A 22,450-nucleotide genomic window follows, 5' to 3' on the forward strand; every position below is an offset into this window, starting at 1 on the left:
CACTTGGAATACTGTGTACATCCTATTATAGAAAGGAAATTATTAAACTAGAAAGAGTGCAGAAAAGATTTACAAGGATGCTACCAAGACTTGATGGTTTGAGTTATAAGGAGAGGCTGGATAAACTGGGACTTTTTTCTTTGGAGCGTAGAAGGCTTAGGGTTGATCTTATAGAGATCTATAAAATAATGAGGGGCATAGATCAGCTAGATAGTCAATATCTTTTCCCAAAGGTAGAGGAGTCTAAAACTTTCAGGGCATAGGTTTAAGTTGAGAGGGAAGAGATACAAAAGGGTACAGAGGGGCAATTTTTTTCACACAGAGGGTGGTGAGTTTCTGGAACAAGCTGCCGGAGGTAGTAGGAGAGGCGGGTACAATTTTGTCTTTTAAAAGGTGTTTAGACAGTTACATGAGTAAGATGGGTATCGAGAGATATGGGCCAAGCGCGGGCAATTGAGACTAGCTTAGTTGTTTAAAATAAAAGGGCAGCATGGACAAGTTGGGCTGCAGAGCCTGTTTCCATGCTGTAAACCTCTATGACTCTGACTCTACTATGACTGAGATGGGTTGCTGCATCTTGAAATGCACGGTAGCATTTTACTTGCCTTCAGATAGCAGGAAAAGTGAGTGGGGAGCTGGTAGAATACCAGGGTGCTACATCAGAATGGTTAACTGACAGAGTGCTGCCATGAGTGAAGTTTCCCAGTAATGGGAATGACAGTGTTTCCAAAGCCTCTGGCATTTTTCCAGCAGGGGGCAGGAACCTGTACTATGTCTGAGCCTGAATGTTTTCCACGTCTTGCTGCATATGGACAATGACTGCTTCAATATTTGAGGAGTCAGGAATGATGCTGAACATGGTGCAATTGACAATGAATATACCTGCTGACCCAATGATGGAGAGAAGGTCATTGATGAAGCAGCAGAAGATGGTTGGGCCTTAGACACTTGATGATGGTAATGTTGTTGATGTGGCGTACATGGACTTTCAGAAGGCATTCAATACAGTGCCACTCAGCAGATTTGTGAGAAATGTTATAGCTCATGGAATAAAAGGGACAGTAGGAAATTGGATATTGAATTGGCCGAGTAATCCAAAACACTGAGTAATGGTCAATGGATATTTTTCAGAGGAAGCTTTGCAGTGGAATTACTCAGGTTAGTATTCGGAGCCTTGCTTATCTTGATATATGTTAATGATCTAGATCTTGGTGTGCAGTGGACATTTTCAAAGTTTGCGGATGTACAAAACATGCAAGCATTGTAAACTGTGGAGTACAATGTAGAACTTCAAAAGGACATCGACAAGTTGGAGGAGTGAGCAGATAAGTGGCAGGCAAAGTTCAATACGGAGAAGTGTGAGGTGATTCCGTTTGTTAGGAAGAACATGGAGAGACAAAATGTAATAAGGGATACAATTTTAAAGGGGGGTGCAAGACAGTACATGGGGAGAAACTGTAAAAGGATTGAGAATGAGAGGATAGATTTTAAATTGATTTTAAAAAGAAGCAAATGCAATGTGAAAGAAAAACTTCTTGCTTCAGGTCTAGAATGCATTGCCTGGAAGTGTGGTGGAAGCAGGTTCAATTGAGGCATTAGCTGATTGTTTCTATTCAAATAATGTGAAGGGTTATGGGGAAACGGCAGGAGAACGGCACTTAGTCATGATATTCATTCGGAGAGTCAAGGTAGACATGGTAAGCTGAATGGCCTCCTGCACCACTATATTAAATATAGCTCTTGGGGCCCAAGGGATATGGGAGGGAAGGCGGGATCAGGATATTGAATTTGATGATCAGCCATGATCAAAATGAATGGTGAGCAGGCTCGAAGGGTCGAATGGCTTACTCCTATTTTTCTATAATAATTCTATGTTTCTATAATAATTCTGTGATTTTGTGATAGTTAGATACAGTATGCCTTTGATTCCTTAAATATCTCATTTCTGAACGAAAGATTGTTTTGCCCTGCTAACAGTTTCCAATAGCTTCCCCATCACTGACATTTGGCTCACTGGACTATAGCTTCCTCTCTTCATTTTCACTAAATAGATGCTCACTGATGTGTATGTGCACATTTTTTGTTTTGTTTTAATTTTGAGCAATCACACCTTCTTTACCTACTTATTATGAATAGTGATGTAACATTCTCACAATGAATATTATCAATTATGTTATAAGTTACACTTTGTTACCAAGACTGGCAATATGCAGTGAGTAAACAAAAATCCTGTCTTGATTGCCAATTTCCAATTTACCCCGACTCAGTAGATGATGTGAAACTGGCAACAAATAATCAGACTGCCTCCTGGATATCAGGCTTAACAACGTAAACACCAATAAAAAGATCCGCAAGAAAATACTTGCCTTAATTAAAGCCCAGCAAACAACTCGTCCATCTGATGAGACGGAAAAGAAGTTGATATTGTTGTCCAGGTCATCTTTTTGCCACTTCACCTGCAAAAAGCAAACAATTGTTTAGAGTTTAAAGCAGTTAAAAATGGAAACAGACATGCAAAATATTTACTTTAGCATTCAAGGCTTTGCTTGTCATTAAATATTAAAGATCAGTCAGGGCACTTGCTATTTTGGAGAGCAGGGAGCCTTTTTTTGTTTGTGTATTGAATGACAGGGCAATTTACATCCAAAGCAATGGCAGCTATCTAATGAAACTGTTCTAAGATTAGTTCGTTTATTTAATTTTAATGGGACAAAGATAAGGGAAGTAGTCAGTGTGCAAAACTCTAGAAAATGAAGTTCAATGTGGCGAAGTGTGAGATTATCCATTATGGATTATTAAAGGTAAATCAGAGTACTTTCATAATGGTGAGAGACTAAGGCTTGGATTTTCCAGTCGCAGTAGACGTAACACCAGGTGGGACAAGAAAATGTCATCGGAGTGAAAAAGTCACTTTCCTGTTGGCGTGAAAACAGGTGCAATTGTGCTTTGCAGACTTCATTAGTGGAGCGTCTTTAACACTGGGCCATGTTGGGAACGCCATTTGAATACATTAGATTATCAGGAAAGCTGATTATGAAGGCATCTCACTGGAGTCACTCTCCCATACAGGATTGAAAGTCCTTGTTGGCATCTAATTAGACTGGCTTGAATCACAATCTGGTATGAGCAATATGCACAAGGAAAACTGCACTTGGAGATATGGCTGCACTTGCAGCTCCTCCGATTCCGTCCCAGGCTGTGCAGGCAACAGCACATCAATTTCAGGGGGATTTCACAAACAAAGTAGTACGCATCCGACAAGCAAGTAAGGTGGGGTGGGGAGGGTGTTGAAAGGGCTGGAGGGCAAAGGTTTGCCTGGGTGGCGGGAAGGTCAAGACTGAGGAACATGCACACAGTCACAGGCCTGAGAGTGGGGGGAGGACTAGGGAAGGGTGCACATTGACACATGACTGGGGGAGGAGAAGATAAAAGTCCTTGTGGTCTGATTGGCAAGGGAGCCAAATAACCGAAGTTTCAGTTCATACAGCTGGGCTTGCAAAGTCTGTCTTTGTCCCAGTCCAGGGAGAGGAGACAGTGCACATCAGTCTGTACCTAGCATGGTGTGCCCAGGGCATGGATATCATCTCAAGAACATTGATCTGGTAGGTTTCAGCATAGTATTAGAATGCGGTCACAATTAGGGGAGGCAGTGGTGTGGTGGTATTCTCATTGGACTAGTAATCCAGAGACCCAGAGTAATGTTCTGGGGACCCGGGTTTGAATCCCATCACAGCAGATGGTGAAATTTGAATTCAACATCAATCAGGAATTAAAAGTCTAATGATGATCATAAAACCACTGTAAATTTTCATTTTAAAAATCCTATCTGGTTCACTAATGACCTTGAGGGGAGGAAATCAGTTGTCCTTATCTGGTCTGGCCTACATGTGATTCCAGATCCACAGTAACGTGGTTGAATCTTAACTATCCTTCAGGGATAATTACGGATAGGCAATAAATGCTGGCCCTGACAGCCACGACCAAATTCCATGAATTAATTGAAAAAAACGATTGGGAACAGGAAGTGTAGGATGGGCACACCATGTTCTCTTGGGAAGGAAGGGGAGGTGGCAGGGGTAGTCTCTAAATGTTACAGAACAGTAATGGGGACGGATAATGTCAACATGAGCAACATTCACCTCAAGCAACTCATGGGGTAACATAGGGATATCAATCACAATTACAATGGGATCAGGGATTACAGGAGGAAGACTTAAGGCGGGATTCCCTGACAACGGGGAACGTGAGCCATTCAAAATGGCGTAGACTTCAGCAGGATGGCAAGCTGCCTCCGCCACCAGAAAACATGTTGTGGGTTGGGGAGGGGGAATCCTGGCCTTAAAGTTATTGGAGGGGGAGGAAAACCTGAACGTTATACTCCTCCAAGATGACAGGAGGGATTTGCACAGTTACTCGGGGAGGGTCAAAACTGGTTTGGTAGTAAAATCTGACAACCGCCATTTTGCAACCTGTAGGTTGTCACACTAGAAAATGAAACTGAGAAGCAATGTTGCTTGGGACAGTCTTAAGGGATTCTGGTAGAAGTGAAATACTGCACTGAGGAGCCAATTAAAGGGGCACCCATCTGTATTTGTATTTCCAAACGAGGAGGAATGCATGGCTGAGGAATATCAGGAGAATTTCAATAACTATAGAAGCAATCTGGGAACTTAAATCTTAGAGAGCATTCATGTGATATTAATCCTGTTCAGTTCCAATCATTGATCTGTTTGCAATAACCCCTTGTCCCAATCATGCTAATTCTCCAGTGTGAAGTGGGCGCCTGCAGAAATAGCAAATACTGTTTCAAAACAGCACCTCTAAACCTTGCAACTGGCAGATATAGAACATAGAACATAGAACATTACAGCGCAGTACAGGCCCTTCGGCCCTCGATGTTGCGCCGACCAGTGGTACCAATCTAAAGCCCCTCTAATCTACACTATTCCAATATCATCCATATGTTTATCCAATAACCATTTGAATGCTCTTAATGTTGACGAGTCCACTACTGCTGCAGGCAGGGCATTCCACGCCCTTACTATTCTCTGAGTAAAGAACCTACCTCTAACATCTGTCCTATATCTCTCACCCCTCAATTTAAAGCTATGTCCCCTCGTGCTAGCCAACACCATCCGAGGAAAAAGGCTCTCACTATCCACCCTATCTAATCCTCTGATCATCTTGTATGCCTCCATTAAGTCACCTCTTAACCTTCTTCGCTCTAACGAAAACAACCTCAAGCCCCTCAACCTTTCCTCATACGATTTTCCCACCATACCAGGCAACATCCTGATAAATCTCCTCTGCACCCTTTCCAACACTTCCACATCTTTCCTATAATACGGCGACCAGAACTGTATGCAATACTCCAAATGCGGCCGCACCAGAGTTTTGTACAGTTGCGGCATGACCTCCTGGCTCCGAAACTCAATCCCTCTACCAATAAAAGCTAACACACTGTACGCCTTCTTAGCAACCCTATCAACCTGGGTGTCAACTTTCAGGGATCTATGCACATGGACACCCAGATCCCTCTGTTCATCCACGCTACCAAGTATCTTACCATTAGTCCAGTACTCTGTATTCCTGTTACTCCTTCCAAAGTGAATCACCTCACACTTTTCCGCATTAAACTCCATTTGGCACCTCTCAGCCCAGCTCTGCAGCTTATCTATGTCCCTCTGTAACCTGCCACTTCCCTCCGCACTGTCTACAACTCCACCGACTTTAGTGTCATCCGCAAATTTACTAATCCATCCTTCCACGCCCTCATTCAGGTCATTAATAAAAATGACAAACAGCAGTGGCCCCAAAACAGATCCTTGCGGTACACCACTAGTAACTGAACTCCAGGATGAATATTTCCCATCAACCACCACCCTTTGTTTTTTTACAGCTAGCCAATTCCTGATCCAAACCACTAAATCACCCTCAATCCTATGTGTCCGTATTTTCTGCAAAAGCTTACCATGGAGAACCTTATCAAATGCTTTGCTGAAATCCATATACACCACATCAACCGCTTTACCCTCATCCACCTCTTTGGTCACCTTCTCAAAGAACTCAATAAGGTTTGTGAGGCACGACCTAACCTTCACAAAACCGTGCTGACTATCCCTAATCAAATTATTCCTTTCTAGGTGATTATAAATCCTATCTCTTATAATCCTTTCCAATACTTTGCCCACAACAGAAGTAAGGCTCACCGGTCTATAATTACCAGGGTTGTCCTTACTCCCCTTCTTGAACAAGGGGACAACATTTGCTATCCTCCAGTCTTCTGGCACTGTTCCTGTCGACAATGACGACACAAAGATCAAAGCCAAAGGCTCTGAAATCTCCTCTCTAGCCTCCCAGAGAATCCTAGGATAAATCCCATCCGGCCCAGGGGACTTATCTATTTTTACCCTTTCCAGAATTGCTAACACCTCCTCCTTATGAACATCAATCCCATCCAGTCCAACAGCCTGCATCTCAGTACTCCCCTTAACAACACTGTCCCTCTCCAGTGTGAATACCAACGAAAAATATTCATTTAGTGCCTCTCCTATCTCTTCAGACTCCACGCACAACTTCCCACTCCTGTCCTTGACTGGCCCTAATCTTACTCTAGTCATTCTTTTACTCCTGACATACCTATAGAAAGCTTTAGGGTTTTCCTTGATCCTACCTGCCAAAGACTTCTCATGTCCCCTCCTGGCTCTTCTTAACTCTTTCTTTAGGTCCTTCCTGGCTAACTTCTAACTCTCAAGCGCCCTAACTGAGCCTTCACGTCTCATCTTAACATAAGTCTCCTTCTTCCTCTTCACAAGAGATTCAACCTACTTAATAAACCACGGTTCCCTCACACGTCTGCTTAGAGATGGAAACCCCCAAACCACTAAATTAATTTCATCCCTGACTGAATATTGGGCCTAAGGTGTTTTCCAAAGGAGGTACTGAATGAGGAATCTAGCGCATGGAGTAGATGCTCGGCATCCAAGAATCTCATCAAAGCGACATCACAGCAGTCTTTCTCGTGAAGTGGTGGGAGAGTGGAGGTTGGAGAGCAGTGGAGGATGCTGTGGTATGGTGTGCTGTCCAGGATTGCAGTGGTGAATATGTACCTAGATTCTCACCAAGCCCTCGAACTCACAGTGACACAATAGGCAGAGACAGAAAGGAGATTTTTGGAGGTAAGTGTTCACTATTTTTTTTTACAATTATTTTACAGGGAGGACAACTTGAGGAAGGTGGAAGCTGCATTTAATATTGCCTGCATCATCATTGCAGGCAGGAGCAAATGCATAGAAGAGTGCTACGGCAGCGGCTTGCCACAGGAAGAAGCTTAACCCCGATGAGCAAAGAGCTCCGGACCCAGAAACATTGCACGGATAACTCTCAAGACCAAGAATGCATGAAGGAGGCATGTCTTTTCTCTGGGTGAGTGACAATCAGTTTCATTGATGCTTCTACATGTCCAGGGATCTGGTGTCTCAGATCTGCCACACTCTGCAGGAATACATCCATTGACAGTGGCTCAAAGTCAATTGTTGCACTTAACCACTACATGAATGGCTCATTCCAGGGCTCCACTGGGACCTTTGCGGAATCTCTCAAATGTCCACTCTCAAGTGCATGCAGGAGGTAACAGACACCCTTTCAGCCAATGCCCACAATTACATACACTTTGCCAGAGATTAAGCTAGCCAGGCAACCACAGCAGTGAGCTGCACTGCTCTCAGGATTCTCACAGGTGCAGGGTGCTACCGATTGCACTCATGTGATGATGAAAGCTCTCTGGCAACAGGCAGTGCAATGCATCAAAAGGAAAGGGTTTCACTCCCTCAACTTACTATTGATCTGCAACCACAAGAAACAAAGTATTCAGGTTTGTGCCAAATACCTAGGAAGCTATGCAATTTCTACATCTTGAGTAAACTGTAGATCTCAGACATCTTTGTTAGGCCACACAAGACTCAGGGTTTGCTCCTCAGTGGCAAAGGGTGCCCGCAAAGGATGTTCAGAGAGCAGGATAATTACTCATTTCAGCCTTGCAAGTGTTAATTTTAAGTAGAGCTAATAGAAAGTTTTTTTTTAGGAAGTTTATTTGTTACTGTCACAGGTCCGCTTAAGTAACACTGCAACGAAGTTACTGCAAAAATCCCCCAGTCGCCACATTGCGGCACTTGTTCAGGTACACTGAGGGAGAATTTAGCATGACCAATGTACCTAACCAGCACATCTTCCAGCCTGCTGGAGGAAACCGCAGCACCTGGAGGAAACACATGCAAACACGGGGAGGATGTGCAGACTCCGCACAGACAGTGACCAAAGCCAGGAATCAAACCCAGGTCCCTGGCGCTGTGAGGTGGCAGTGCTAACCACTGTGCCACCGGGCCGACTTTTGTTCAGTTAAATTCCCCTGGGATTTCTGATTAGAGTGACCGACAGGGTCATGTGATGATATGATTTATGTGCAGAGCTGGGTCTGTAGCAAAAAAAAAGCTTTTGTAGAAAAGTTGTTGCAACTGAAGCCTGGTTGAAGTTAGAAGGATTTTTCAGGCTTCTGGAACACTGTCTCTTTGAAAGTAAGCATATCTGGGTTTGCTAGCTGTATTTATTTAAAAGTAGATTTGATTTATGCATGAATGTGGCTTATTTGGTACTGGGACAGTCATAAATCAGAAAGTAAACTTGCTTCCTATCATTTTCAAATAATTTTCAACTATTAGGGGTTAAGGTGATTCATTTGTTAGAGTTATATTTAAACTGTGTAATTAAATGAAGTTTGTTTTACTATAAAAGATCTCTAATTTGTCAGTGAAATTACTCCTGGAGTGAAATGTCCTATCCTCACATTTATGCCAAAATAGAAAAATTGTTAGGCTCCAGGCTGGCTTTTGAGTGTAACTTGGGGTCCTGGTGCAGCACTCCAATACTACTACACAGGTGTATAAAATAAATTAAAAAGACTAAAAGCCTTTATCTCAAAAAATTCAAAAGTGAATAGGATGGTCTCGTTAGGAACACATGATCAGTGCAGGCTTGGGGGGCCAAAGGGCCTGTTCCTGTGCTGTATTGTTCTTTGTTCTTGAAGAGATGATGATTCAGTTGTACCAAGTCATCTGAATACTGCTTTCAGTTTTGGACAACAAACCTCAGAACAGGTATAGGAGGCAATCTTACCAAAAATATTCTAAGTGCCAGACGAGCATGAAACAGGAGAGTTTCAGATTCATTTTTTAAGTGAGGTCACAAGTGAAATCTTATGTCACTTAGTGCAGGTGATGCACGATCTGATTCCTGCCAGTAGAGGGAGTGGGCAGAGTCTATTCTCATCGGAAAGCCGGCTGCTCACACTAGAGAGTGCTATCACGCATGCGCAGAAACCCACCCCCCCGCCACCCCCCACATGATTGGCCCTTGATACCCGCCCTGGCCAAATGCCCCCCTCACCCCCTCCGCTCCCCCACCCTCTGTCCGGTGGGCAGTGCCAGGGTCTCAGGCTAGCACTGGCCAAGGGGCACTACCTCCTGCTCCTGACCATCCGGGGGGCCTGCATGGCCTCTGGTCCCACCAGCAAAGCCACTATGTCAGGTCCCCTTTGATGTGGACTATACGTGATCTTCACCGGTGAGGCTGTTAAGGCATGTGAGCCCAGGATGATTCTGTCTAACTCTTTCAAGTGACTGTTGGTGTAAAACTAGAAGAACTACCTCAAGTTGGCAATTCAAATCACTTTTTCAAATGGTTCCCCACTCAGCGCAATTGTCCAGGGGAAGTTAACACTTCTGAACAATTGCCGTGTAAATCCTTCCCTGGGAACTACCAAGTGGGATTCCTCAGTGCATCTTTGGGATACACCCCAAATCCAACGCTGGGGACCTGGAAGTGTTTGTAACAATCTACACAAATTGGTTGCCACTTTTGCATTTAGAAATTCAACACTAATTCATTGCATGAAAAGCTATTTGAATAACCCTCAGGATTTTATAATGCATGAGAAGTTCTTTATTTGATTAGCTGTTATTGTTAATTAAGATTCTTTCTTTTGTCCACCCTTGGTCCGTTCATTCAAGAAGTTTGCTTTTTCTTGTTGCAATATTAATTTTATGGCCCCATCATGGAAGGAACTACCAAGTGGGATTCCTCAGTGCATCTTTGGGATACACCCCAAATCCAACGCTGGGGACCTGGAAGTGTTTGTAACAATCTACACAAATTGGTTGCCACTTTTGCATTTAGAAATTCAACACTAATTCATTGCATGAAAAGCTATTTGAATAACCCTCAGGATTTTATAATGCATGAGAAGTTCTTTATTTGATTAGCTGTTATTGTTAATTAAGATTCTTTCTTTTGTCCACCCTTGGTCCGTTCATTCAAGAAGTTTGCTTTTTCTTGTAGCAAAATTTGACAGGCTATTATTTGGTGATGTGGATATATTTAAAGAGTGAATGGTTAAAATGTCTGAAGCAACTTTAAAAAACACTCCTGTGTAAACAAACAATTCCAAACAATGATAACCCTGAAACTGAAACAGAAAACGATTGGGAGGAGAAAGAAGAAGAACTTTGTAATTCACTGAATAGATAAACAGGCTTAGGAGATGGCCTTCGATGGAAATTGATTGGATTATTATACTCTAGCCTGAAAGATCAGCAATATCCTCAATAGCAACACAAATGCCAGGCAATAATTCTCTCCTGAATGAAAGAGTCTAATCTCCACCCCTTGACATTGCACATTCATCAATAATACCATAGACGAATCCCCTCCCATCAACATCCTGGGAGTCGCCATTGACCAGGAACTTAAATGGGCCAGCCACAGAACGATGGTGGCTGTAAGAATGATCAGGGTCTGGATAGTCTGTGGCAAGTGAATAACACCCTTGACTCCCCAAAACCTTTCCACCGTCTATGAGACATAAGCCAATATACACTTTCCACTTCCCTTCCATTACCATCCAGGACAAAGCAGTCCACTTGATTTTTCTCCATCCACCACCTTAAACCTTCATTCCCTCCACCCAACACACAATGGCAGCATTGTCTACCACCTGCAAGATACACTGATACAACTTACCAAGACTTATTTTACAGTTCCTCCCAAACTCACAACTTGAACTGCCTAGAAGGGCAAAGACAACAGGTTCTAGGGAACACTGCTGCCTCCAAATTCCCCTTCATGTAACATACCATTGTAGCTTTGAAATATACCACCATTTCTTCATCATCACTGAGTTAAAATCCTAGAACTCGCTACCGAGCAGTGCTGTGGCATTACCTTCACCACAATCACTGCAACGAGCCAAGAACACAGCTCATCATGAGCTTCTCAAGGGTGATTAGGAATGGGCAATAAATGCTGACCTTATGCTGCGGTGCCCTCATTTCATGGAAAAATAGTAAACAGTTCAGTTGAACATAATTCCCCCTTAATTTTTTAAATGATGGTAGGGGGGTTGTGCATGGGTAAAAATAAAATGGAGTGGCTGTCCAGGAGGTTTAAGTGTAAAGGCCTGACAGCAATGAGATTTGGAATTATGCAGCCTGATTAAGAAGGGTGCCTATTAGTTATGCCTCATATGGAGTCAGGGTCCTTAGCTTGAACATCCCACTGCCAGTTTTCTCTCGCTCTTGGCGGTTGTGAGCAGTCTTCTCCTGCAGGAACACAAATGTTCTGGCAGGTTGATGACACCTGGCTTGTGTAGGCACTGCATCTAAGCAGGGAGAGGGACTGCTGGAAGCTTTGAGGATGCTGGTGGGAGGTTTGGTGCTGGGGACCTGTGAGGTGGCAGCATGTGGGTTCCAGGTGACATTTGGAGGTCTGACAGAGGGTGGAGTGCAGGGAGAAGTTCAGCAGCACTTGTCCTTGCTGATTCTAGTCAGTCATTCAACTTTTTCCGACATTGCACACCCTTCCTCTTGGTCAGGTTGTTGGCACTGACCAATGCTGCCACCATCTTCCAGGCAGGATTCATTACCTTTCGGCAAGGTCTCCTGCCAGCCGAGGGTATATTATAGCCTAACTGTCCTCCACAGCATTCAGAAAATGGCTGAGGGGCCCCTCCATAAATCAAGGAGCTGGTTTTCTAGATGCCATCCTCTTGACTTGAATCAGATCAAGTACTGTGGAGTTGTTTAAATTAAGCACCCCCTATATTAAAATGTTCAGGTGATCCCCAGGGCGGGCAAATCAGCCTGGCATTGGTCACGTGGAATAAAAAAAAAATCAGAGTGCCTGAAAATTGTGATCCAGATTGTGCCGCCAGGGCCAGGAGGAATCACGTCAATTTTCTTGCCAAAAATGATATGTTGTCAATTTTTCAGAAAAATTTGCCCTTTATTTCTGTGATATATTTAAAGGGGTTACAAGTTGCTTTAAAAGCTGATCACATGATTTGATGGTGATGTCATTAGGGTATTGGAGGCTGCTGTTTTACTTTTCGTTTGTACTTTGTGCAATGTAGAGAACATTACTTTCAATAAAACCTGTTGTGTGCTAATTTGAATCTACATGTGCAAACCAGGTCCTTTTCCTTTTGTTACAACACTCAATCCCTGACATAGTTAGGACATTACAAGTTCTACCTGCAAAGCTGGCTAATATGATGGTATTATTTGATCCATAGAATTTCCTGTGCAATAAATTCTCCAGTTTAATCCAGAGAGTATGAAATGATGCATTTTGGCAGATGGGTTTAGAGACAGTTAGAGACTTTAATGGCACAGTTCCAAAAAGTGTTGTTAGGAATAGGGTTCCAGGATTTTGGCCCAGTCAAAACTTGTCTGCCCGTTCTATTGGCTTATTTAAGTCCTGCAATTTGTATCACCCTTACTGTTTATCCCTCTTTCAAGTTTGATATCATTGGCAAATTTTGAAATTCTGCTCTCTATTCCAATATCCAAGTCATTTATATATATATACATTTTTTTTATATCTCAAAAACCCAGTAGTCCGAGCACTGACCCGAGGGAAACATCATTGTTTACCATCTTTCAGTCTGAAAAGTACCCATTTCCTACATGACTCACTATTTTCTATTCCTAAGCCAATATTTTATCCAAATGAACACTGACCCTCCTTTTTCAGTAAAATCGCAAGTAATTATTTTATTGAAACATTCCAGACATTTTATTCCAACGATTTAGCAGACAAGAGTTTTAAATGCCAAGACAGCTTAACGTTTGCCTTTGACTGTTCATTTTGGCAATTTTGACAGTTGTCTTTGTCAGCTCATTTTGATACTTTTGGCAACTGGCTTTGAGAGTTCATTTTGGCAGTTTTGACAGTTGTTGTTGATGATTCATTTTGACTCTTTTGATAGTTCCAATGAGCTTGAAAGTTATGCACTTTTTACACACATCCATGCCCACTTTTAACAATCCCAATAAACATTTTATTTTTCCCAAAGGCCACATGACCTCCTTCAAAGGAAACCAGATCTCTGCCAAAGGACAATATCCAATGGAATAGTCTACCATGGGCCAAAAGCAGGCAATTGGGACTAGCTTAGGATTTTTTAAAAAAGGGCAGCATGGACAAGTAGGGCCGCAGGGCTTGTTTCCATGCTGTAAACCTCTGTGACTCTATGACCTCTCCAAAGGACTCCACAAAGTTCAAACCTGATTTCCACTCCATCTGACGAAGGAGCAGCGCTCCGAAAGCTAATGGTGTTTGCTACCAAATAACCTGTTGGACTTTAACCTGGTGTTGTTAAAACTCTCACTGTGTCTACTCGATCTAACCAGTGTATATCGTGTTTCACACAACTGGGTCACCAAAATCACACAAGTGGACGCAGCTGTCGATTTGAATGGGCAGCTGCCTCGGTGAAATGCGCATGCATGAACCCCACCTGGGCCCATTCCAGCCCCTGCAAAAATGGTAGGTGCTGGGGTCAGGGGTGGGACTTCCAATTTTTGGACTCATCTGTCTTTTTTACAACAATGGAGGAACTCATTTATATTGCAAAAATCCAGGTCATTGTCTCCAGGATTGTCAATGAGACCATCTCCTCTGGAGATCACCTCTCCACAGCATCCAACCTCATCGCCCACAACCCTGTCTGCTACCAACGCATTAAGGTCCATAAACAAGACTCATTGGGCCTGATTTTACCATTGCGTTGTGCCCATTTTTGGGCGCAAAAACTTGGTAAAGTCGGGCGTGAGGCAAATAGCGCAATCCGCGCTTGGGTCTGCGCCGATTCCCCCTTTACCAAGACCCGAAAATGGACGCAATTGGGACCGCACCCGAAATGCGTGTGACGTCAATTTAAATGCATTTGTATGCATTTAAATTGACTTAATGAGCTGGATGCCCAAACTTACCCGCATTTCCCTCTTTACCATCGCGTTCGCCCGCCCAGATTCGGCTCAAAACAGACATGCTCGGTAAAAGTCTGTTTCGGGTGCTCCAGCTTCTGAAGAGATAAGTTCAGAGCTTCCAGCGGCTCTCTGACTCAGATCGATGGTGGTGGTGGTTGAGGGGGGGGGGGGGGGGGGGGGTGGCTGGGGGGGAGGGAGGCAGGCCAGATCATTCTCTGGTGGGGGGGCAGGAGGCGGGTCAGATGTATCTCTGGTGGGGGAGGAGGTGGGGAGAGGAGGAAGGAGGCCAGATCGTTCTCTGGTGGGGGAGGGGTGGGTTGGTGGGAAGGGAGCCCAGCTCGTTCTCTGAGGGGGAAACGGGGGGGAGGCGGGTCAGATCATTCTCTGGTGGACGAGTGGGGGTGGGGGGGAAGAGACGGGTCAGATGCATCTCTGGTGGGAGGGGGAGGCGGAGGGAGGTCAGATCATTCTCTGGTGGGGGGGTGCATGGGAGGGGGGCAGGGGCAGGAGGGATCCGCTGCCACTCTGCAGGCGATCGGTGGGGGTAAGCGGTCCACTGCCACTCTGTGGGCGATCGTTTTGCGGGGGGGTGGGGGGAGTGAGGCAGGGGGTCATTATGCCCACCTTTTTGTGGAATATGTGGAACATTCCTTTTTCCCGTCCTACTTGGAACCCCTCCCTCACCCTTTTTTCTGGTACACAGACGACTGTATTGATGCAGCTTCCTGCTCTTGACCTGACCTAGAATACTTCAACATTGTTTCCAATTTACACCCTTCTCTAACCTTCACATGGTCCATCACGGACTCTTCCCTTTCTCAACTTTTCTATCTCTAATTTTGGAGGTAGACAATCAACTAAGATTATCCATATACGCGTTCTCAATGCTACCCTTCTGTAAATCAATAAAAAACAGCAACATGGATACAAAATTGGCTGAGGAATAGGAAACAGAGAGATAAGGTCAATAGATACTTTTTGGACTCGAAGGCTTCTAGTGGAGTTTTCCAGGGTTGGTATTGGGACCCTTGCTTTTCCTGATTTCTAATTAATGATCTAGATCTTGGTGTGCAGGGGCTTAAGTCGCCAGTCAGCCTGTTGTAGCTGCAGAGGGAGCTATTGCGCATGTGGAGACTTCTGTTGCTGCACATGCGCAATTGCAACAGCAGACATCTGGCAGCTCTGAGGGAGAGATCTGTCAGGCCTCTGTTGCTGCAGCTGGACTCAACCCAGTTTCCCACCCCCATCAGCTATTACGGGAGGGTGCGGACGATCGCGAGCCCCACACCACCTGGAAATATCAGCCCCACCCCCCTGCCGTTCAGACTGATTGCGCTCCCAACCCCTCCACCAATCTCCTGCAGTGTGGCAGCAGGCCCATCCCCCCCCCCCCCCCCTCCACATACAGATCACAACTGCAGAGTGGCAGCGGATCCCCACTCCCTCCCCATACCGATCACAACTGCTGAGTGGCAGTGGATCCCCACACGCTCCCCATATCGATCACATCTGCTGAATGGCAGTGGATCCCCACTCCCCATACCGATCGTACCTGCAGAGTGGCAGCAGGCGACCCCCCTCCCTCGCCATGCCGATCACAACTGCAGGGTAACAGCGGACACCTCCCTCCTTCCCTATACCGATTGAAACTGCAAAGTGGCAGTAGGTCCCCCCTATCCCTCCCCGAACAGGCTACTCCGCCCTCTTCAAGCCCTGCTCTGCTCTGGCACTGCCCCAAAGGCCCTGTCCCTTCAGACCTCACCCCCTTCAGGCCCCACCCCAGAACTGCCTGATGGGTAATGCCAAAGTGCCCAGTGGGCACTGTCCAAGGGGCATCCTCACCCTTGCCCTTGACCTTAATGGCCTCCGGTTCTACTGGCAAGGCCAACATGACTATTCCCCGTCCTTGGTGACCAGGTGTTTTCCACAAAGACAAGTGAGCCGGGATGATTGCATGCTGGGCTCATTAAATCAATACAAGATGCGATTTAAATATATTTAAATAACTTATTCAGCCTCACACTGGAAATGGGCGAGAGGCTGAATGAGCCCGATATTCGCTGCCAATAAGATTGCGAGCGGCGAAAAATCGAGCATGAACCTGATTTCTCGGCACTCGCGCGATTTGGGCGGGGCGAGCCAGTAAAATCGTGGCTCAAATGCTTTGTGGTAGCAAATTCTGCAGAAATTCCTCCTCATTTCAGTCGTACAGGGTTATTCTTAGACCCCTTCATGCATTTACTCTAAACTTTTAGAGGTTTCTATGATATACTTCTGAACTCCAGAGAATAGAATCAATTTCCCTTCATACGTCAGTCCGACTATCCAGGAACCAATCTGGAGTGGAAGATAGATGAGAAATGAAATTCAATGTGGGGAAGTATGAGGTGATGCATTTTGGTTGGTTGAACATGGACAGACAATATAAAATAAGGGATATAATTCTGCTGGGGATGCAGGTGCAGAGACACCTTGCTGTATACCTGTATGCTGCCATTGAAGGTGGCAGGTGAGAGCAGTTAATAAAGCACATAGTATTCTGGGCTTTATTAAAAGGAGCATAGAGTACAAGAGCAAGGAGATTATGCTGAACTTATACAAAATGCTAGTTAGACCTCAACTAGAGTATTGTGTACAGTTCTGGTCGCCACACTTTTGGAAGAATGTAAATGCATTAGATAGAGTACAGAAGAGGTTTACAAGAGTGGCTCCAGAGACAGGAAACTTCAGTTATGAGGACAAGTTGGAGAGGTTGGGATTTGCTCCTTGGAGAAAAAAAGGCTAAGAGGAGATGTGATAAAGGTGTTCAAAATCATGAAGGGACGAGACAGAGGGGAAGAGGAGGGGAAGAAGCTGTTTGTAAAAGGATTTAGAATGAGAGGGCTCAGATTTAAAGAGGTTTGCAAAAGAAGCAAACGTGACGTGACAAGAAACTTTTCACACACAGAGATGTTCGAGTCTGGAATGCACTGCCTCGAAGTGTGGTGGAAGCAGGTTCAATCGAGGCATTCACGAGGGCATTAGAGGATTGTTTCTATTCAAATAATACAATTTGGCTATCCGACAGGAAGCAAAGAGTCGGAATAAATGGGTGTTTTTCCGGTTGGAGGAAGGTAACTAGTGGCGTGCCGCAGGGATCGGTACTCGGGCCGCAACTGTTTACCATTTATATAGATGATCTGGAGGAGGGGACGGAGTGTAGGGTAACGAAGTTTGCAGACGACACAAAGATAAGTGGAAAAGTGAATCGTGTGGAGGACGGAGAAGATCTGCAGAGAGATTTGGACAGGCTGAGTGAGTGGGCGAGGATATGGCAAATGGAGTATAACGTTGAGAAATGCGAGGTTATACACTTTGGAGGAAATAATAACAAATGGGATTACTATCTCAATGGAAACAAATTAAAACATGCTACCGTGCAAAGGGACCTGGGGGTCCTTGTGCATGAGACGCAAAAGCCCAGTCTGCAGGTACAACAGGTGATCAAGAAGGCAAATGGGATGTTGGCCTATATTGCGAGGGGGATAGAATATAAAAGCAGGGATGTCTTGATGCACCTGTACAGGGCATTGGTGAGGCCGCAGCTGGAATACTGTGTGCAGTATTGGTCCCCTTATATGAGGAAGGATATATTGGCATTGGAGGGAGTGCAGAGAAGGTTCACCAGGTTGATACCGGAGATGAGGGGTTTGGATTATGAGGAGAGGCTGAGGAGATTGGGTTTGTACTCGTTGGAGTTTAGAAGGATGAGGGGGGATCTTATGGAGACTTATAAGATAATGCGGGGGCTGGATAGGGTGGAGGCGGAGAGATTCTTTCCACTTAGTAAGGAAGTTAAAACTAGAGGACACAGCCTCAAAATAAAGGGGGGTCGGTTTAAGACAGAGTTGAGGAGGAACTTCTTCTCCCAGAGGGTGGTGAATCTCTGGAATTCTCTGCCCACTGAGGTGGTGGAGGCTACCTCGCTGAATATGTTTAAAGCGCGGATGGATGGATTCCTGAGCGGTAAGGGAATTAAGGGTTATGGGGATCAGGTGGGTAAGTGGTACTGATCCACATCAGATCAGCCATGATCTTATTGAATGGCGGGGCAGGCTCGAGGGGCTAGATGGCCTACTTCTGCTCCTATTTCTTATGTTCTAATAACAAAGAAAAGTACAGCACAGGAACAGGCCCTTCGGCCCTCCAACCCTGTGCCGATCATGATGCCCTAACTAAAGAAAAAACTTTCTGCCCTTACTCGGTCCATATCCCTCTAGTTCCTCCCTATTCATGTACCCATCCAGATGCCTCTTAAATGTTAAGAGGCAAATGTGTAGGGTACTGAGGCAAAGGCAGGAGAATGGCATTAAGTCATAATTCTCCTTTGGAGAGCCAGTGCAGAAACTATGGGCTGACTGATCTCCTTCTGCACCATGACAATTCTGTGATTCTGTAAGGTTAATGAGCAGTACCATTCTGGCAAGGCATAAAAAAAGCCAATTTCCTTTCTCCTAAGCCACTATTCCTTCTCTACACAATGTGTCACTTTTCCCTGCATTTGTTGGTCCAGCCATTTGCAAGGATAGACATTTATACAGCTAACTAAGGTTCTCTGGTTGGTTGGCCAACAAATACTAATACAGCTATTAGACTATGTGGAAAACAAACATTTACATTTAAGAATATGTCAACAAATTATTAGAAATGTAGCAAAAATAATAATAATTAATCTTCTGCATATTTGTGAATCTTATTAGAAGGATCTAGAACCCACCTGCCAAACAGGATCAGTGTGCTTGCCAGATTTAGTTGAACTCTTGTAAGTAGGCTTTGAACTGTGTTCCATGATGTTGTAGACAGCAACACAACCATCATACAAACCAACAGCTATCAGGTGTGGATACATATTGTGGATATCCAGGCACAAGACACTGCTTTCTGTACTATATTGGTATTCAGGGTAAGATGGATTTTTCAGCGAGTGAACTAGAAGCATGCCACGGTTCTGTTTCATAAAATCATCTAGGGGTAAAGGAAAAAAATAATAGTTCATTAACAAAAACAGCAGACAAATGAACTTAATTACAGGCACTTAGGGTGAGATTTTGCCAAAAGGGAGGAGATCCTGTTCTTGGGTGGATGAGAGGCAGGACTTACCCATGATATTGGCGGATAGAGAAGCAGGACAAAGAACAAAGAACAGTACAGCACAGGAAACAGGCCCTTCGGCCCTCCAAGCCTGTGCCGCTCCTTGGTCCAGCTAGACCAATCGTTTGTATCCCTCCATTCCCAGGCTGCTCATGTGACTATCCAGGTAAGTCTTAAATGATGTCAGCGTGCCTGCCTCCACCACCCTACTTGGCAGCACTTTCCAGGCCCCCACCACCCTCTGTGTAAAAAACATCCCTCTAATATCTGAGTTATACTTCGCCCCTCTCATCTTGAGCCCGTGACCCCTCGTGAACGTCACTTCTGATCTGGGAAAAAGCTTCCCACCGTTCACCCTATCTATCCCCTTCATAATCTTGTACACCTCTATTAGATCTCCCCTCATTCTCCGTCTTTCCAGGGAGAACAACCCCAGTTTACCCAATCTCTCCTTTCCATGATATTGGCGGATAGAGAGGCAGGACCTCTCCATGATGTTGACAGATAGAGAGGCAGGACCTTTCCATGTTATTGGCAGATAAAGAGGCAGGACTCCTCCATAATACTGGTGGATAGAAAGGCAGGACCTTTCCATGATATTGGCAGATAGGGATGGGACTTCCCCACAATATTGGCGGAGGCAGAACTTCCCCATGATATTGGTGGAGAGAGAGGCAGAATTTCCCCATGGCATTGGCGGGGAGAGAGGCAGGACCTCTCCACAATATTGGCGAATAGAGAAGTAGGACTTCCCCATGATATTGGTGGGTTGTTATAAAAACCTATCTGGTTTAATATAATTCAGAAGAGGAAAGCAGCTGCCCTTATCTGCTCTGATCTAATTGTGACTCAAGACCCACAGCAATGTGGTTGACTCTTAATTATCCGCTGAAATTGCCTAGCACTTATATCAAACAACTAATGAAAAATTCAAAAAGAATATTATCTAGACACCACAAATGACAAAGGTACACTTTTCACAGTTGATCCTGAAAAGTCTTCCCACTGATATCTGGGGACTTGTGCCAAATTGGGAAAGTTGCCCTACAGATGAATAAAGTAACAGCCTTCCATAATAATATTCACTGAATCATACCTTGTAATGTTCCAGGCTCCTGACATCTGTGCTGTCCCACCAGCAGAACAGATCAAACAGGGTTGGCAGTGGCACAGTGGTATAGAGTCAGGGGGGAGTCTGTAACTCTACACCCTAGCTATGACTGTAACACATTCTCCACTCTCTCGTTTCCTTCTCTATGAATGGTATGCTTTGTCCACATAGCACACAAAAAACAATACTTTTCACATGTGATAATAATAAATCAAATCAAATCAAAATCAAAATTTGACTCTGAATCCCATGAAGTCTCATGGCAACAAAAATAGCCAAGGAAATCGCCAACTGATTACGACCTACTACCCTCCCTTAGTTGATGAATAAATGCATCAATCCACATTGAACACTGCTGAGAAGAACTGAGGGTAGCAGGAGCACAGAATGAACTCTGGGTTTGGGGAACTAACAACACCAGGTTAAAGTCCAACAGGTTTATTTGGTAGCAAACGCCACTGTGTTTGCCCCAGTCCAACGCCGGCATCTCCACATCATGGGGGAACTAACGTCAATGTTCATTACCAAGATGGCACAATATCACCACTACCGATCAAGCTGGTTGAGTAATTAAGATGTGGAGATGCCGGCGTTGGACTGGGGCAAACACAGTAAGAAGTCTCACAACACCAGGTTAAAGTCCAACAGGTTTATTTGGTAGCAAAATTATTTTGCTACCAAATAAACCTGTTGGACTTTAACCTGGTATTGTGAGACTTCTTACTGTGAGTATTAAGGACATTTTTGCCAGATTGGCCTGAGGTAGGTGGTTAGCAAACTAACACAAGGGAAAAATCTATTAAACCCTGCCCTTTTCATACATCTTTTCATGATAGGATTGGTGAGAGTGATCACAACACAGTCCTAGTGGAGGTCAAAATTCTGTACCAAAACCCTTTATTCTGCTCCAAAGGAAAAGGCCGCTCCTGTAGCTTAATCAGGTAGTCTTCACTTTGGGACCTACAACTCTGGTATGGGTAGAGGTACAGGCTTAAAAACCTCCACTGGCTATTTCCCATTAGGTGAATCTCTGCATGCTCAATAAGGCAGCTTGTACTCCATAAAGCCCACGGGTAAATCTATTTGTGATCCCCATGGCCTTCGTGGTCATCATAACAGATGTCCTCAACCCTGCAGACATCCAGTCCCCAGATTAATTAAATTAGTCACACACACAGACACATAATCACAACCACAAGCTGTTTCCCTGCATAACACAATAGAACCCAAATAATTTAAAAAATAATACCCTTTCCCTCACACCTCCAACCTCATGGAAAAATGAACGATCATAATTCCAAAAAGGTTTCATTTTCTCAACCTATTTTGTCTCACTTAGTATATTTATCTATATACACAAAACTATTACACTATAGAGTATATTCATCAATCAGTAAAATGTATGCAAGTATTTTGTAAAAATAGAATTCATTCCAGTTCATTCTCCATTTTCCAAAATGTCCGAGTTCCTTTGATTTTTAAACTCTTGACGACGCATCTGTAATTAAATTTTCTCATCCAGCCACATGTTTAATTTGTAAATTAAACGGTTGCAGAAATAAACTCCACCTGAACATACTGGCACTCTGGTTTGAAAACTCTTCCAGAAATTTGAGAAGATTGTGGTCAGTATATATAATTGTTTCTGAAGAATTACTTGCAACATAAATTTCAAGATGCGGCAAGGCTAAAACTAAACTTAAAGTCTATTTTTTGATGGTTGAATATTTCTTCTGCGAACAAAATATCATATTTTTCAATATCTTCCCAATATCACTGTGAAACAGGCTTTTGTGTGTGAGTATGGGCGAGATTAATTTAATTAGACTAAAGACAGACTGCAAGGCAAAAAACATCAAAAAGAAATTAAGTGTGAAAGCGAGTATGT

The 22,450-nt window shown here is 44.2% G+C and overlaps 1 protein-coding gene across 1 annotated transcript in view; it reads right to left on the bottom strand.

Annotated features, from left to right (window-relative positions):
- dnai1.2 (dynein, axonemal, intermediate chain 1, paralog 2) overlaps positions 1-22,450 on the bottom strand; it is a 208,152-nt gene that overhangs the window by 98,095 nt on the left and 87,607 nt on the right. Inside the window, exons 12-13 of the mRNA XM_078242014.1 lie at positions 19,078-19,325; positions 2,367-2,456 (exon numbers count right to left, since the gene is read on the bottom strand). Coding sequence (XP_078098140.1) covers positions 2,367-2,456; positions 19,078-19,325 — 338 coding nt within the window. The remainder of the gene's footprint in view (positions 1-2,366; positions 2,457-19,077; positions 19,326-22,450) is intronic.

Source organism: Mustelus asterias, chromosome 1 (assembly GCF_964213995.1).
Source record: "Mustelus asterias chromosome 1, sMusAst1.hap1.1, whole genome shotgun sequence".
Taxonomy (NCBI): domain Eukaryota; kingdom Metazoa; phylum Chordata; class Chondrichthyes; order Carcharhiniformes; family Triakidae; genus Mustelus; species Mustelus asterias.